The sequence below is a fragment of the Aythya fuligula genome, chromosome 2 (genome assembly GCF_009819795.1).
Source record: "Aythya fuligula isolate bAytFul2 chromosome 2, bAytFul2.pri, whole genome shotgun sequence".
Lineage (NCBI taxonomy): Eukaryota > Metazoa > Chordata > Aves > Anseriformes > Anatidae > Aythya > Aythya fuligula.
The window spans coordinates 63,328,814-63,347,318 of NC_045560.1; the positions used below are offsets into that span (position 1 = coordinate 63,328,814).

At 41.5% G+C, this 18,505-nt stretch overlaps 1 protein-coding gene across 3 annotated transcripts in view; it reads right to left on the minus strand.

Annotated features, from left to right (window-relative positions):
- Positions 1-18,505, minus strand: part of ELMO1 (engulfment and cell motility 1) — a 313,771-nt gene that overhangs the window by 241,331 nt on the left and 53,935 nt on the right. For all 3 annotated transcript variants that reach the window (XM_032181430.1, XM_032181431.1, XM_032181432.1), the window contains 2 exons: positions 13,544-13,584; positions 12,563-12,635 (listed from right to left, as the gene is read on the minus strand). In XM_032181430.1, the coding sequence (XP_032037321.1) occupies positions 12,563-12,635; positions 13,544-13,584 (114 nt within the window). The remainder of the gene's footprint in view (positions 1-12,562; positions 12,636-13,543; positions 13,585-18,505) is intronic.

Here is an 18,505-nt window from a genome sequence, read left to right on the forward strand (position 1 = left end):
GGGCTGGTTCTGTTTAACATTTTTATCAGCACTCTTGATGAGGGGATTGAGTGCACCCTCAGTGAGTTTGCAGACACCACGTTGGGCAGGAGTGTTGACCTCCACTTGAGGGTAGGAAGGCTTTGTAGAGGGATCTGGATAAGCTGGATTGATGGGCCACATCCACTTGTATCACTTGTATGGGATTCAACAAGGCTTAAGTGCTGGGTGCTGCACTTGGGTCATAACAACCCCATGCAGACGTATAGGCTTGGAGAAGAGTGGCTGGAAAGTTGCCAGCAGAAAAGGACCTGGGGGTGCTGGTTGACAGTGGGATGAACATGAGCCAGTGGTGTTCCTCGGTGGCTGAGAAGGCCAGTGCCATCCTGGCCTGCATCAGAAATCATGCGGCCAGCAAGAAGGGATTGTCCTCCTGTACTCAGCTCTGGTGAAGCCACACCTCGAGCGCTGTGCTCAGTTTTGGGCCCCTGACCACACAAAAGGTTTGGGTTGCTTGAGTGTGTGCAGAGAAGAGCACCAAAACTGGTGAAGAGAAAACAAGAGGGGTGAGGAGCAGCTGGGGGTGCTGGGGGCTGCTCGGTCTGGAGAGGAGAAGGCTGAGGGCAGAGCTCCCCACTCTCCACAGCTGCCTGACAGGAGGCTGCAGCCAGGAGCAGCGTGTTGCTCTCCTTGCTCAGGAGACAAGCGATAGGACGTGAGGTGACAGCCCCAGGCTGCACCAGGGGGGTTTGGGCTGGGTGTCAGGAAGGATTTCCTCTCAGAGAGCGTGGCCAGGCCTTGGAAGGGGCTGCCCAGGGAGGTGGCAGGGTCTCCAGCCCTAGAGGTATTTAAGAGACGTATGGATGTGGCGCTTAGCAACATGGTTAAGAGGTGGTAGTGTTAGGTTGATGGTGGACTTGATGATCTTAAGGTCTTTTCCAACCTAAATGATTGTATGGTTCTATGAAAAGTGAAAGTCCACTAATATCATTATGAAAGTGTTGGAGCTAAGTAAATAGACTGTTCTTAAACAAATAAAGAGCACCCACGCAGGTTTATTCTTTCAGCAGAATAACTTTAAGCACAGAGTTTCTCATGTTTCCTGTTACAATTAACGTGAACTACCAAATGAGATGAACAAATGAGTTTGTGGTTTAACAAGTTAAGTCACTTCATCTGGGCCACAACAAGCATATGTGCAAACACTCTTAGTCCGTTGCAAACACAAGTTAGACTAAATCTGAAATGCTCTCTACGCAGTCAAGTAAACAAGTTAAAACAAAAAAACTAATTACATAAATCCACAACCAACCTAAACAAATGAGAAAGATCTTGTTAAAAAACACCCTATTCTCTCCACAGTCCAACGAATTTAAAACGAGCATAAAAAGGGAAGCTGATAACCTCACTGAAATTCAGATACCACAAACAGACAAACAAGGGCAGTACTATTCTCCAGAGTGACTGTACGTCAGCAGGTGCTATATAAAATAGCACGGGAATAAGAGAACACACAGTACATAAAAGCGTCCTTGGAAGTTTTGTTTAGGGTCTTTCTGTTTATTTACCAAGATGAATCTGAAACACCACATACTCCAAATTCCACCACATGTCTGAGCCCACAGCCCACAAGACCTTTCTCTAATCACCCCTGGCTCACAGCAAAACACATCAGTCTGTCCTGTGCAGTGCATTCAGTTGCTGCTATCACCAGCAGCTAGTCTTCAATTTCCGATTTAGACAAAGGCTTAAGGAAAACTGACAGTGCCTTTTATATGTAAGTTTTCACAGTATCAAGTTTCTAATGCAGCAGGCTAGCCAAACCTTGCAAAGAGTTAGATATTCCCCAATCAAAAATCCAATTTTGTTTATCCATGCTACATAATGACTGAAGCGCCTACCACGAAACAGCATCTAAGTGTACAATTAAGCCAAGAGGATTTCCTACATGAACTGTGTGGTGCAGTATTCAGCATGCCAGTTAATTGCAATCGCAACATTTATACACAGTTAATCTGCTTAGCATTAGGGACAGCATCCTGTGGATTGCCTTAACAGAATAACAGAATGTCATTCCAACACAGCAGCCTGCCTTTAGTAATCGCCCTTGTATGCACCACAGCTATTCAGGACAGGGCACACCACCACCTGAGGGGCCAGGGTAGACCCCTTCCAGGATATTTCTGATCTCATGTGTACATTGTTTGTAGATGTTGTTCATGATGTCAATCTGTATTAGGAAAGCTTATTCCTGAGCAGAAAGTAACTACTTAAACATCACTATCCAAAATGCCCCTAAAGAAACTCTGCAACAAGAAAATAGACTTGTTATGTTACCTAGGCCTAAGACAGCAGTTATATTATGGATACAAATAAGCTCCACTTGAAATATTACACCGTGCAAGAACACACACTCACAAGATTTTATTCTAACCAAATACATAGCATTTCCAAGCACCATATATTTGCATGACACTTTCCAAGCTGAGTTTTCAACAGACATGCAAATACAATCGCAGAAATACAAAAACTACAAAACACTGCAGGAAGTAGAAGATACCTGGACTGTTTGCTTCGTGTTCTCTTTTTAGGGCCATCTGACTTCCACATCCACTGGCTGGAGCAACACAAACCTATGCTATCTGCCATCGGATTATGTTCCTTCCCAAAGATTTGCCTTTATTGTGCCACAGACAATTTTGTCCAAATCACATGCAGAAGGCTTGCATTTAAACAGCAAGGTTAGCAGAGAATTAGGAGTCCACCAAACCCTGACTAAAGGATGAAGGTATGTGCATTTGCTTTCAAAAATTCCTATCAAAACAGTCAAATCATTTACTCAGAGTTTTTCTGGAGACACACTTTGGAAAACGTATCAAGTAAAACTGAGGTTTATTTTGCCATGTATTTGTCTTATCACTTTAATAACCTGTTACACCCAGCAAAATGCCTCATGATTCAGCCCACTGCAATTGATTGGAATGGAATGTTTGCTTAACATATTTGAGGATGACCTACAAGCGTTGGTTCCTGTGGTTATAGCTCACTCAGCATTATTTTTACCCTTGACCAGTTTTCTTCACAGACACCTCTAGCCAAGCTAAAGAATAATAGCCAAGAAATTCAGAATTCTTTACATATTTACATTAAGCAGTTAATTGTTCCCTATTTCCACACTACTGTTATTTTGTTACATCTTCCTTCAAGCTGACCCAGCAACAAAAAATTAGAGCTATGAATTATACTTGATGTTACAGAGTTATCAAGTCTAACGTTTTTACCGGGATGAGTATGGGCAAGTAGTAAAGAAGAGCAAAAATGCTGCATAAGTTTTGTTGATACATAATGATAATTAAAGTTACAACTCAGGAGAAGTGGAGTCCATGCTGACAAGCCTCCCTTAAATCATTGACTCAAAGTGTTGCAGAAGCCAGCAAACATCGAGTATCACAACTGCTGTTGTGAACTAGCCAGAGAGCTTCTTTTTGCCATGACACAAGAAATTGTGGCAAAGGGAGACAAAGGTCTGGATCACTGCAACTGTTCAATTTACAACATAGCCTCCAAATAGTTGTCTTTTCAGATCAGAAGGTGTGATGAACCACAATGCAGGGGCCTTGCAGGAGTATGGGGCTGGGAAAGAGCATTGCTCATGCTAGCTTCACTGCTAGAGACAGAGGATGTGGTGACTCTAAACCTTGCATCAGAGCAACTATTGGGAATACAAGCTTACTCGCTGAGGGGTTTTGTGAGCCAGTTCCAAACTATGTTCAGCCCATGATGATAATGGTGCCATTTTTAATGTTGTCTTTTAAATATAAGGACATTTCATTCATCTGCTTATTGATAAGAGTCTATTCTTAGTCAGTCACAATTTCATCGCTTTTTTTTTTTTTTTTTTTTTTTAATCTTATGCCTTTGAGGACTCCCTATGCTTTTTAATTCTTCTTTCCTACCACCTTCATCATAGAATCACTTAGGTTGAAAGCGACCCCAAGGATCACCCAGTTCCAACCCCCCTGCCATAGGCAGGGACACCCCCCACTGGACAAGGTTGCCCAAGGCCCCATCCAGCTTGGCCTTGTGCACCTCCAGGGATGGGGCATCCACAACTTCCCTGGGCAACCTGTGCCAGTGCCTCACCACCCTCTGAGTGAAGAATTTTGTCCTTATAACTAGTCTAAATCTACTCTCTTTCATTTTAAAGCCATTCCCCCTTGTGGTATCACTACACTCCCTGACAGAGTCCCTCCCCACCATTTCTGTAGGCCCCTTTAAGCACTGGAAGGCCGCTATAAGGTCTCCCCAGAGCCTTCTCTTCTCCAGCCTGAACAACCCCAACTGCCTCAACCTGTCTTCTGAGGAGAGGTGCTCCAGCCCTCTGGTCACCCTCACAGCCATCCTCTGGACATGTTTCAATACATCCATGTCCTTATCATAGAATTATTCAGGTTGGAAAAGACCTCTAAGATCATAAAATACAATCTTTAACATAATACTGACAAGTCCACCACTAAACCGTGCTACAAACCTATACCTAAATGTTTCTTGAAGACCTCCAAGGATAGTGGTGACTCAACCACTTCCCTAGAAAGCCTATTCCAACGCCACATGACCCTTTCAGTAAAGAAATTTCTCTTGATATCCAATGTAAACGTCCCTAGTGCAACTTGAGGCCATTTCCCCTCATCTTATCACTTGGTGGTTCCACAGGCCCACCTCTCAAACCTGTCCAGGTCCCTCTGGATGGCATCCCTTCCTTCCAGCACGTCAACCGTACCACACAGCTTAGTGCCATTGGCAAACTTTCTGAGGGTGCACTCAGTCCCACTGTCCATGTCATGATGTTAAGATGTTAAACAGCAACAAAACCAGTAGCAACCCCTGAATAATGCCATTCATAACTGGTTTCCACTTGAACATGAAGTCATCAACCACAATTCTTTGAGTATAACCACCCAGACAATCCTTATGCACCGAGTGGTCCCGCTGTCACATCCATGTCTCTCCAATTTAGAGACAAGGACCTCATACAAGACAGTGTCAAATGCTTTGACCAAGTCCAGGTAGATGACATCAACTGCTCCTTTTCATCCCTATGTGCTTGTTGCATGAAATGGAGGAGAGCAGATGCTGAGTTCCCTCCATTTGTTTTGAGAGACTTTTGTGCGATTCTGCAAAGGGAGTTGCCTTCATTTTTGCTTTCGTTATCATTACTCAGCTCCTTGCTGTGTTTGCAGACAGGACATCTTTCTAATTCCTGCCTTCCCCAAGCTGGGTGGAGTCACTAGTATTTGTTCTTCTTCAGAGGTGCTTTTGCTTGTGACCCAATTTTTGCTGAATACAACTTGCAATTGTACAGTCATGTGAAATTCCACCATGCCATTACAATCTCCCTGTGTGGGAGTATATGCAAATGATAGGACAAGAACTGAACCACTTATAGGGTTGAGGTTTTTTGGAGGTTGTTGGTGGTGTTTTGTTTTGTTTCATTTTTTTCCATTCACATTTTAAGCACTTATCTGTTCTCATTGATCAACTGAATTTCACTGAGATAAATACTAAGAATTTTCACTTTCATGTCTAATTTCAATCCAGACTTGAACTGGACCAAACTATGTCCAGCCTTTCCTTTTCTCTACATTCAGTGTGACATGGTATTCCCCTCATATTCTTAAACTTCTTACTGTTTTGGGGCACCTGCAAGATCTTTTAGAAATTGCTAACACTACAGGTAGCAGACAAGATCAGACTGGCCATGCTCCTTCCTGCTTGCTGCTAATACTACCCTATGGACTCCAGCAATAAACAGTGGACATTGGTGTATTTCTTCAGTAGGCAGAAGCAAAATTTGAGTATCTATGTGTTAAATGACTTTCAATCCTACTTCATTCAGGCTGATTTCAGTAACAGTAGTCATCCTTATCTAGCAAGTTAGTCCAAGTTTTTAGGACTTACTTTTTAGGACTTTTGGCTCAGGCTAAATTTTCCAAAGAAAAACAAAATCATTGTGTCCTGTCAACCTGCTAAACTTTCTGTCCCACTATGAACAACTTAATTCTTCTTTTGCTTGCCTCTTTTTTAAGCATGTGGTATAGCAATATATTTAGTTATGTATTTAGTTCCACATCAAGACTTATGAGAACCAACAAGTGTGTTTTTTTTTGGTTTGTTTTTAAGGCTGCATACACGTTTATTCTTCTGAAAAAAAAATAATGTCATTTTGCCTCACGTATAATCAACTAAAAAGGAAAGGCTCTGAAAATATGTTTGTTATAGCAATTGAATGTAGGTACAAGTACACCACAAGCACTGTGTAACTGTTCCAGTTCAGCTGATACGAAGCAGGTCTGTATAAGATCCATTTGACAGAAAAATCATAGAGTCATAGAATATCCTGAGTTGGAAGGGACCCTCAAGGATCATCAAGTCCAACTCTTGACACCGCACAGGTCTACCCAAAAGTTCAGACCATGTGACTAAGTGCACAGTCCAATCTCTTCTTAAATTCAGACAGGCTCGGTGCAGTGACCACTTCCCTGGGAAGCCTGTTCCAGTGTGCAACCACCCTCTCTGTGAAGAACCCCCTCCTGATGTCAAGCCTAAATTTCCCCTGCCTCAGCTTAACCCCGTTCCCGCGGGTCCTGTCACTAGTGTTAATGGAGAAAAGGTCTCCTACCTCTCGACACCCCCTTACGAGGAAGTTGTAGACTGTGATGAGGTCTCCCCTCAGCCTCCTCTTCTCCAGGCTGAACAGGCCCAGTGACCTCAGCCGTTCCTCGTACGTCTTCCCCTCCAGGCCTTTCACCATCTTCGTAGCCCTCCTCTGGACACTCTCCAACAGTTTCAAGTCCTTTTTATACTGTGGTGCCCAGAACTGCACACAGTACTCGAGGTGAGGCCGTACCAGCGCAGAGTAGAGCGGGACAATCACCTCCCTTGACCTACTAGCGATGCCGTGCTTGATGCACCCCAGGACACGGTTGGCCCTCCTGGCTGCCAGGGCACACTGCTGGCTCATATTCAACTTGCTGTCTATCACGACCCCCAGATGTTCTTTAACTCCTCTTCATACTTGAACAACCACCCATTTAGAGGGATGGATGGTTTTACAAGGTGCAGTGAACAAACATAATAGCCCAACGCTAAATGGGGATGTTTCTGACTTCTCTCCTTCCCCATGAAATCCTGCAACTTCCAAAATGCTGGCTATAGTACTTTTTGGACAACTTTTCAGAGTGGTGGAGGAGAGGAGAATCATCTCATACCTTTTTAATTCATCATATCTGCTTAACAAAAAGTTTGCATGATCTAATATAAGGGATGGTGCAAGACCCTTGAATCATGTCCAGGGAAGGATTGGAGAGAACCAGTCAAAACCCCAGATCAATAAATTCTCAGCTGGGTTTGTTCACACATGGGCTCATCAAGTAGTTATACAACTGTTTATACAACACAAAAATGGAGGCAGGAAAGTGAAAGAGACTGAAAAGCAAAACTGTACTTTATCATAGCAAACTGTGATTTTATTTGGCAAGACCAACTTCAAACCGCCACCTTGGCTTAGGTCTTCAGATTTTTATCTCAGTAACAGCATTTGCTTAAGGAGCTACAGCTCCTGCACTGACCCCTCTTTGCTAGGGGTAAATGCATCGGGTAAACTGCATCAGAAAACTGATTTCAACTTAGCAAAAACCCACATGTTGTTTTTAGTTGTTGTTCTGTTGTTGTTTTAAATGTCCGTTCCACTTCCCTGTTCTCACTTCCCCACATGATCTCACCAACAATACTATGTGCCCAGCTAAGTCAATCATTTCCTGATGTTTACTTTGCAGGGTGCTGCTCTTATATTTCCAACTTATCAGAGGACGATGGTGCTGCTTGTTATCTGGCTCCTGCTTCCGTCTTATTGGGACAACTCTGTGGTTACTTGAATTGGGGAACCGATGCAGGTTAAAAATATCTTGCAACTTTTTTTTCTGCAATCCATAAGAAGGATGTCTGCCTACAGTGTAATAGCTCTGGTGCTTTGCAGAACAAATGGTACCTAATGATGTTGTCTTGGTAGATCACTCCACCTGAAGATGAGTAAATCATGCAAAGTAGGGACTTTTTTTTTTTTTTTTTTAAATAAAATGGTGCAGTTTCAACAGTATTCAAGCTGGGGTAAGTGTAGGTTGCTGGAGAAAATGGTAGTTCAGCTTTTTTCATTCCCTTCTCTAGTACCTCAGTGACTGTATTGCTAGAAAGTGAGTTAGTTGAAATAATGGATCAGGCAGAAGAAAGGTCTGGATTTTTTCCTCCTTTTTGTAAAAGAAGTGGGGGAGGAAGAGGAAATTTTCAGATTAAATGATTGACTGTACTGCTGCATGGCTGTAGATCTCAGGTAAGGAGAGTGTTGGTAGCCCACATGCTAGAAGGTTATGCGCAGAATCACGCTGTTTGCAGGTTGTAGAATTGTACAGGATCAGGTACACCCTGTAACCCTAACATGGGTGCAACTTGGTTTATTTACTAGCTTCTGCAGTCTTTGTATAGGGGTAGTTAAACAGTATGCAGAAACTGCTAGCGATTCATGTTTTTTCAAGGAGCATGCTATCCTTTAATTCTGAAGTGAAGAACTGTAAGATACTCCCTGTTTCCAGCAGCTTCTTGGAAAATGAATATTATTACAGGATTAACTACCTCAGTATTTCTTCTAAAACACTAGAGGCCTGTCATGCCAAGACATACAATGTTGATAATTGCATCCATATCTTTTAACTCTCACCTTATTAAAGCTTTTGGTGACCAAAAATGAACCCCCCCAAAAATTGCTACCAAGTCAGTCTATTGTAATATCAAACCCCATATTCTACCTCCAGCTGTAAGAAGAGCAAATGCCACTCAGGATCATGATCTGACTGTTTTCACTCTCTTCATGCTTCCACAGCAACCACATTTGTTGCACTACATATTTTTGAGGCTACATCTATACTTCGTCCATGCCTGCTTTTACAACCTTTTGTGACAGCAAGTTCAAGATGTTCATCGGCTGCTGCATGAACCTTCATCTGTTTTAAACTGACACCCTAACTGCTTTCATCAAGCACTCCCTACTTCTCATCTTGCAGATTTCATAATGGCAGCTCCACATTCAGCTTGTCCACTACTTTACTGACTTGGTAAATGTTGATCCTGACCCCTCCTGACATTTTTCTCACCAAACTGAGGAAACTTTGCATTGTGAGGCAGCTGCTCAATCCCATTAATCATTTCACTTGCCTTTTTATGTATTTTATCTGACAGTACCACGTTCTCCTTAAGATGTGACAATGAGGCATACCCTTAAATGCACTGCACAGAGCCACTCAGCCGCCTTTCCCCAAATTCCTAGTTTTGCCACCAAAGAACACAATGGACAAATACCCAAGCTGTGGTTTTCAGCCCAAGAACACTTTTAGCATACACAATTATACAGCCATTTTCTACTCCTCATATAACATTTTCTGTCCTCTAACTGAGCTTGCCCAGTCTATAGTGTTCCCGAGTTGTTACACCTGATATACACTAGCATCTATTCAACTACAACTTGGACAGAATGATGCAAAGGTGACTTTTTTTTGTTCTCTACTGTACAGCACCTAGCACAATATGATCCTGATTCAAGAGGCAGGCTTTTAGATGTTTGAGCTATCAGGGAACTCCTCTTCTCCCTGATAACAAAGGCCTTAAAAATATATATAATAATACGCATCATAATGCAATACTAGTCAAAGACATTATGATTAAAACACCAACTAGACTTGAGCTTAGGCACTATGCCTGCTTGATTTTCTTGTTCACATAACTTCTTTCATTTCTGACATTTTTTAAAAACAACTGCCAAAATAAATCATTAAATTTTCCACTGCCCTTTCAGGGGCACAGATATAGCCAAACCAGAACCCAGGAGGCAGCAGTCCAGACTGCAGCTCCTGTGACAAGCCTCATCTCCAGGAGGAATACAGCCTGGCTCAAGATTTGTTAGAAGCCTGCCTTTAATACAGTCTGAGGGAGTTATTGTTACTCCTGTAGAGGCATTTTTTTCCAAATACAATAATAAATAAAAAAGAAAGAAAGAACTGTATGGGTGTTGTTTTTATTTATATATGGCATAATCAGGAAATATAGGTCAGCTACAAAAGATAAAGAGTTCTGTGTATGACAACCAAAACACAGATGCTCTGTTTGTCACCCAAAACAAAAACATAATTGTAAGCCATGTGTTGCCAGTCCCCCATTTATAACATTTTCACTTCAAAGTTTCTTGTTACCTTGTACAAGATTTCCCTAATTGCTTTTCTTTCTGTTAATTTTAAAAGTAGTGATATTTTAAAGTCATCCCTACCTGCAAGGCCTCAAAAGCCGGAGTTACCCAGGCTCTGCAGAAACATTACCTATAAATACAGTTTTCCTGCATATGTACAGACATACATGTACAATTATACTTCGAGAGCAGTGGAAAAAAAATACTTATTTGAAGTTGTTACTGGAGCAAAGGAGCTCTGCTCATCTCATAGCAAGAGGCAAATTAAAACGTGTGCTTTAACCACCTAGTCATTAGTGCTGTAGCTTCACTGAAGTGCACGCGTTTGTCCACATCCCTGGTGTTTTTCATGTTTCTCAAGCAACAATATCTTATCACACACAATCGAAGGAAAATATGCAGAAGGGGTCTCAGCCTGTATAAGCCTCTCTTTATAGCCTCCATCCAACAAGCAGTGATAAACATTGAACAATATCTAATAAAAGTCACAGACATCTGAGTAATACTGGTGGCATTTAGAACTCTTCTCATATTTATGTGACTCAGAATCAGACACTGCATATTTTCAGTAGAGAATAAACAAACTCAAAGTCCTCTCTGCAGTACAATCCAAAATATTCTAGAAGTCCATCCTTTTCCACCCTTGTTGCAATCTAAAGGCAGCCAAAAGCCATCACACTTCCTTTCATGCAGAACAGAAAACATCTATGTTCTCCAAAACAGGATCCTACCCACCAAAGGTAGAGGCAAAGCCTCTTCTGATTGCATTGGGACAAATTCCTTCAACAAACCAGTGTATTTGCTCAAACCTTCTTCTTGGAAATATTCACTGTACAATCAGAGTTTAAATGCCAACAGGCAAGTTCAGTTGGGTCTAGCATATTGAAAAATGCTGTGTCACAAATCAGGGCAATTAGCAAAGCAGTCCCACTATTTAATTTGGGTGGGGGAATAACAGCAACCAGTAATTACTTTAACAGTTTTTCTTGACAGACACTTCAAAGGCCATGACAATTGAAATTAGAGGAGAGAATATATTAAAAAAAAAAAAAAAAAAAAAGAGAGAGAGAGAAAAGGGAGATCCCAAAACAAACTATGACATACTGAGAAGGTTGGCTGGGGTTACAAACAGTTAAATGAAAAACTGAAACTGGTCTGTTAAAAAAAAAAAAAAAAAAAAAAAAAAAAAAAAAAAAAAAAAAAAGCGCTGCACTATCTCATGAGCAACTGTTCTAGCTGTCTTGCTAAATTTAGTCTTTCTAAATGCTTAACTGTATCTAAGTTCCTTTTATTTCTTGGGCGTGGATAAGAATTACAGCAAGAGAAAAGTTAGTTCATGTCTCAGCTGCGTTTAGCAGCTCCAAAACATCTGTGAAATGCAAAACAGAAACAAAACACCCTTCAGCTTAAGAGTAAACCAAAACTGAACTGATAACAAGACAGTAGCAAGGGTTATCTGCCTCTATGCAGCTAAGCTCAGGTCTATTTAGTTTAAAACCTGAGGTTAGGGAATCTTCATGCTGACCTCAGCAGGTTTTGAATCACTCTCTTTTTTTTCATTGATTAGAAATGGTACCTCTGCAGCTCTCTTTTGTGCAACTTTCCAAACTTTTTTTTTTTTTTTTTTTTTGCTGATTTCAGCTTTTCTATCAGTGATACTAGGAACGAATGTACTACTTTGTCTAATTCAGATTAACATGTCCAATTTATTCAGACTAAGCATTCCATTTTTATTATAGCTACAGCCATTTCATTACTCTATGCTGAAATCATTGCATCACTTCATGAATCACCCACTGCCATGCTATCTGCAGACCAAAAAGAGGCAGCAACATAACTTACAGAGCAGGATAGCAACAGGACAGCAGGCAGGAAGGAGTAGCAAATATTACAGTCAAGGATTATTTCTACCTGATCAGCCAAAGAGAGAAGCAATATGCACTGAAATTATTCTCAGACTTCAAAGAGCCCTTCGTGCTTTACATATTTCAATTTCCTGCACACAACTTTTCAGCAGAATACTAAATATGCACAAACATGAAAGCTGATGGCCTCAGTGCTGAAGCTTGATTAAACTTGATAGACATGAGGGCCTCGGCACGTTCAAACTTTTATTTCACCTTTCTGAACAAAAGAAATTAGTGCAAAAGCATTAAGTAGATCTCCCAGTACCTACCCTCTCACTGACAGTATATTATGGAAAAAGCTTCATATTTTTTATAATTAGTATTAAAAAAAAAATGTGGCAGTTGTTTTGATAGTCTGTGCAAGAGGTGTGTTGAATGATTTACCTACCTTCTCTGTGATGTAGAAGTTAGAACTGTCAGCATGTTGCAGTGCAAATTGATCATGATTTGCAAGAGACCACCTTAGAAAGATGAAAACAAGTTAAATCACAAAATGAAACCTTAAAATAAAAAACATTTACACAACTTTACCATGATGAAACAAGTGCCTGTATGTCCCATGTATTTCTCATACTTACTCAGTCTTCAATTATGTGCTAAAAAAAAAGAAAGCACGCTTACATGGGGAAAACCTCAGTACAAATATATCCCTTAAGTTAGATATTTTCCCTTTTCATAAGCGAAACAAAGCTCTACATTGTCACTGCACTGACACTTCAGTGCTCCAAAAATAAATTGATAATGATCTGATAATTCATTCCAGATCTGTTAAAAAAATAGGAAGTATAATTCTTCGCTTGCAGTTAGCAAGATCACTATATTACTAAAAACATTTACAGTACCAGGATTTTATGCTATCTTATACAATACCCAATGCATATAGTACTAAATTGATATATTACATTACTCAAAATATTGTCTCTCTAATTCAGCATCAATTTGATGAATGTAAACTAGCTTTTTCTCTATGGTAGCGCTTGCTGGAAACAGCATTTTTTCAAATATTTGCATACCAAATCTAAAGCAAGACATTTCCCTTAGCCAGTTATTAATTCATGCTGCAGGACTTGGTTGCCACATTTTAGTTTCACGTGAGCATTCATGTCAACTAGACCAGCCTACAGCATCCAGTAGGTACTGTTTATAAATCCAAGCCACAACCAATGCAGTACTTCCTTAACTGTGGTCCTCTGTTGATCTGTGATACATTGCAAATCCAAAAATCTAAAGATAAAACAACTGCAAGGTTGAAAAGTCTAATGACTTGTCATAAAGGATATCTAAACTTTCTTCAGAATACTCATAACCTCCTGGTTGGCTTAAATCAAAAAAGTATAGTATCTAGTATGTCGTGTATGGCAGAACTTACCCATCGCAGACTTCTTTTATTATTGAGGACAGTGGTTTTTTCTGGTTAAGGAGAGAAGAAAAAAATAAAAATCACTGAATTAGAAAGGCCTGAGGTCTGAAAATAATTCCAAAACTACAGATTCCGAATAAGAAAACAAATTAGTAGCATTTATTTTTCTTTTCAATATTAAGCTTGGAAGGACCCAAAAGTTTTCTGGTGTTTTGGGCTGATAATCTAAAAAGACAGCTATTCTATACATATTCTCCATGATATTATCAGTCCTTTATGTCATCGTTAACCTATATGGCATCAACTCAGCTTCTCCACTAAGAAATCAAAGGGTCTTTTGTGTGTACTGCATCTCACTGCAGCAGAAACAGAAAATTCAGATATCAACAAAAACATTTTCCAGCAATGACAACTGAAGCAAGATGACATTCAATATTTTTAAACCTTTTAAACCTTTTTTTTTTTTTTTTTTGGCCTTTTCAGATACCATACATGTGATGACAGTAACCCTCTCTAAGTATGCATATACAGGCTCCCCTCTGATAAAACAAACTGGAAGGTGTTACAATCCCAGATGTATCAGTTCTGCTTTATTTTCTGCATCTGCAGGCACAAGCATTTGGACTGACTGAAAACAGCCCTGCTGCTTTGGGTCCCAAAGAAGAAGGAGCAGTCTAGTCTGGTGATGGTGCAATACTCTGAATGTTGCTCTAAACATAGGGTGCACACACAAGTGCTTTTAGGAAATTTCTGGGTGAAAGAAAAATGCATGTTTTTAACCTAAAGTATAAATGAAGTTAAATGGGAAAAAAAATAAAATAAAAAAGAAACAGAAAAATTTCACTTTTGGATGACTACAGGGTCTTTTTCCTCCAAGACTGGGTGACCACACAATCTATCGCATACATCTGTTGCTTTGTGAGAACTCCCCAAATGACCCACGGAGCCTCCTCTTTACTTTCAACAATCACAGTTCAACAGTTCATTGAATTCTTAAAAAAAGAAAACCGCACAGCAACCTATAAACAACCCAGAAGCCAACACTGTTACCAAAAGCAGCAGACTCCCTTTAGTGTTTATGGAAAATTGATAAAGCTAAAAGTCAGCTCAGTAGCAGGGTGTACTATGGGGAGGGAGAATTATTTTTCCTTTTGGATTTGTTTTCTAAACAGCACAGACAGAAAACAAGGGATGAAAAATCCCTGCTCACACCAGATTCAGGGAAGGATGTGTTATTTCAAGAGTCTACTGTCAACTAAATCTTTTTATATACAGGTTAAAATGTAAAATGAGCATTTTAATGGAAGATAAATGAAAGCAACTGCTGAAAGAATCCCGTCCCCTCTTGCCATACCTTCTGGGTCCTTGCTTTCCACCCTTCCTCTTTCACTGCCATTGCTGTTTTCATGTGACCACGCAGATGAGTCACACAAGGGAACCTGATCAAACTAAAAAGCGACATAGGAAAAAGCAAAGGAAAAGAAACTTTCATCTGGATCTATATCCTCATCTGACTTGCTATGTGCCTAAATGAAAAGCAAATGCCAGTACACAAGAGAAAAGGCAAGAAGCACAAAACTGTTCTCCTCTGCAGCAGCCAGCATGCACCTTCTCCATAGCATCTTCTCGCCTTTGTGTCTGCAGCTGGGACCAGATGAGGCAGATCACACAAAAGAAGGTTTTCCTCCCCACAACTTACAAAGAGAAGAGAAAAAGGAAAAAAATCCCACTGATGGAGGAGCACTGGGCTGTCCAGCTCTGGATAAGGCCCAGTTGGTGTCCAATGGGCACGTGCCGGCTTGCAGGTGAGCTACCCCAAATGGAGTGTGCAGATCTGCTTGCTGCCTCCCCTTCGCTCCACAGGATGCTCACATGTACCCCTCTGACATATTGGCTTATCTCAACTGAATTTGTACCTGGGGTATTCATTCCCTTCACAAAGTAAATTGGTATCAGCTAACAGATTTAAAACAACAGAGGACAAGAATAATTGCCTCTCCTCCCCACCTACTACAGGAAACCAGGATGAAAAGGAACTGTAGCAACCTAGACCTGCAATGATACATAGGTTGAATACAATTACTGTTAAAATCAGGATATCAGTACTTCTAAATCCTCTACCCCATCAGCTTCCACATCCTTTCTCAATGCCACCCATTTCCCTCCCCCTTTTCCAATACTATGCCACCTTTGTATTATTATTTGACATTGTTTTTTGTTCACTTTTCTAAGTATTTCATTTCAAACAAATCAACAAGAACCTGTAAGGGACAGTTCAAAAATGAAAGCAAGGATCCTAAATAATAAAAATTATTAACACAGGCAGCCTTTCAGGGTACTGCTTTGTCTTCCTGTGCTATGTTGGGTTTACATAGCAAGGTTTTGGTAGTGGGGGAGCTGCAGGGCTGTCTTCTGTGAGAAAAGCCCATCAGCTGCCCCATATTAGATAAGGGCCAGTTTCAGCTGGCTCTAAAGGGACCCGGTGCTGCCCAGAGCCGAGCCAGTGAGGGATGTTGTTTGCACCCCTGTGAGAGGAGATTTTGCCCCGGGCCAGAGCTGCAGCCCGTGGAGAGGAGCCCACACAGGAGCAGGGGGTCTGGGGGGAGCTGCCGCCCACCCGTGGGGGACCCGTGCTGGAGCAGTTTGCTCCTGGGGGATGGATGGATGGACCCCGTGGGACGGAGCCGTGTGGGAGCAGTGCTTGAAGAGCTGCTGCTGTGGGCAGTCCCCGCAGGCTCGGGTCGGGAAGGACGGCATCCCGTGGGAGGGACCCCATTGTCAGGGAGGGACCATGAGGGAGCGGTGGGGACGAAATGCTATAGACTGACCACAGCCCCCAGTCCTCGTTCCCCTGTGCCGCTTGGGGGGGGCGGAAGTGGAAGAGGGTGGATGGGGGGAAGATGTTTTCAGTTTGTTTTCTCTGTTTCTCACTTCTCTAGCTTGTTAGTAATAGGTAGTAAATTTCTCCGGTCTCCTTACTCTGAGTCTGTTTCACCCAACACGATAATTGTTATCTCCCTATCCTTATCTCAACCCTTGAGCCCTTTTCATGATATTTTGTCCCCCTTCCCCTTTGAGGAGAGGGAGTAAGAGAGGGGCTGTGGTGGAGCTCGGCTGCCCAGCTGGTAAAACCACCACGTGTCACTCTTGCCACAGTACTGAAGTGACTAAGCACAAGTCAGTTAACAGCAACAGGATGATGAAAAAGTGGAAGTCTTCTGGGACACAAAGTTTGCAATCAGTAATTCAATAGCACTAGAGTGAGCTTTACAAATTAACAAATGTAAATTAATTTACATTTGCAATCCTAATAACCTCCTGCTCCTCATAATCCTTTGGGCTCTGCTCCCCCTGCAAATAACTCTCCAGACAAAACTTCACCCCTTCCCGCAAAGCAGACAAATTGCCATCAGCACAGGAACTCCCAGCTGTGAGCAGGGCACTGCTGAAAGCAGGCAAGGGCTGCCACAGCCTCCCAGAGAGACTCTGCACATCTGCCCTGGGGCCTCCACACCAACAACCTTATTTGCTCTGCAAGGGGCAGAAGGGTGAGTGATGGGCTCCTCATTACAGGTCAATTTTATAGATATGTTTTTTTGAAACACGAAAGATGAGGTAAACATTTACCTTTGCTTTCTGCAAAGTAAATCTACTCTGCAGGCCGCTGAAAGATATGTTTGTGGGTTTTTTGGCCCAGATGTAAATATTTGCCTGATGTCAAGGAGAAAGAATATTGTTTTGATTATTTCAATCTTCACACAACTATTTTTATGGAAATATACATCATATTTTTGCAGCATTTACTTGTAAAAAGAAACTCACCTTAATATGCTTCAAAGAATTTCCTACCATCAGATAATCCAAGACAATCTCAAAGTATTCTCTTCATCAAAACAATTATTTTGTACTAGTGTCTTGTAATTGTTTTGGATGTTTTTTGCCTCTATATCCTCTCCTACACCAGGAAAATTGAAGTGTGCTTTTACACATGCTGAGGTGATCTTCTTAAAGCTTTCAGAAGATCACCTGATCTTCTTAAAGCTTTAAGAAGATCAAGCTGTAGCTTTAATGCATGAAATAACACAGATCAAAGTAAATCTTATGCTCGCTATAGGAGATAACCCCCCTTTTATCTAACATATCACAAACATCTGCACTGAACACATCAGTTAGTATAAAAGTATTTTCCTAGTGTAGGTATTAAATTGATAGCTGAAATCCAGTGGGAAACAATAACGAGGAATTACGGCCTCATGACCTGTTGATCAGTGTACACATGGAGAACACTAAGCATAGGCAGTGTTAGAATTGACAAATCTGCACACCCGGTAAAGCTTTACCTGCGTTGTCTGGTTAGTACAAGTGTCTGAGATGCTGGCCAAGTCTTGTCCTAATGACATCTACCATGCAGCACTACCTAGTCACCATGTCTGCGCCACCTGCGTATTCCTCAGAACACCTCTACAGGCTACACTAAGGAGAACACAATCCCCAGCTTGGTCTACTTTGGTACCACCCCTGCACTGTGCAGGATGCTGCTGCCTGTACAGTATTTTGTACCTCTTCTAAGGCAACTTGGAGAGCACAAACTGAGATTTCCCGCTATTTCCCCATCAGCTTCATCCTTTCATGCCTATGCCTTGGGTTTCCCATAGAGGCAACCACTCAACAGGTAGCACTAAGCATGAGCATGTTGGATGAACCCAGACCGTTGCTTTGATTTAGGGAAACTGTGGAACAAGCAAAAAAATAAAAATAAATGCTCAGACCACTCAGCGCTGCCCACGCCCTAGGTCCATTTCAATCAGCAGTACGCTGACCTGGGCTTAAAGCACTTCTAAATCACACAAAGTATTTACATGTGTGAACCGTAATGAGCACAGAAGCTTAAATCTGGGTGGAATCCTGTGTTGTATGTGCAGTTCAGATATGCTCTGATGATGCTATATTGGGGAATTGTAGATATTAGTT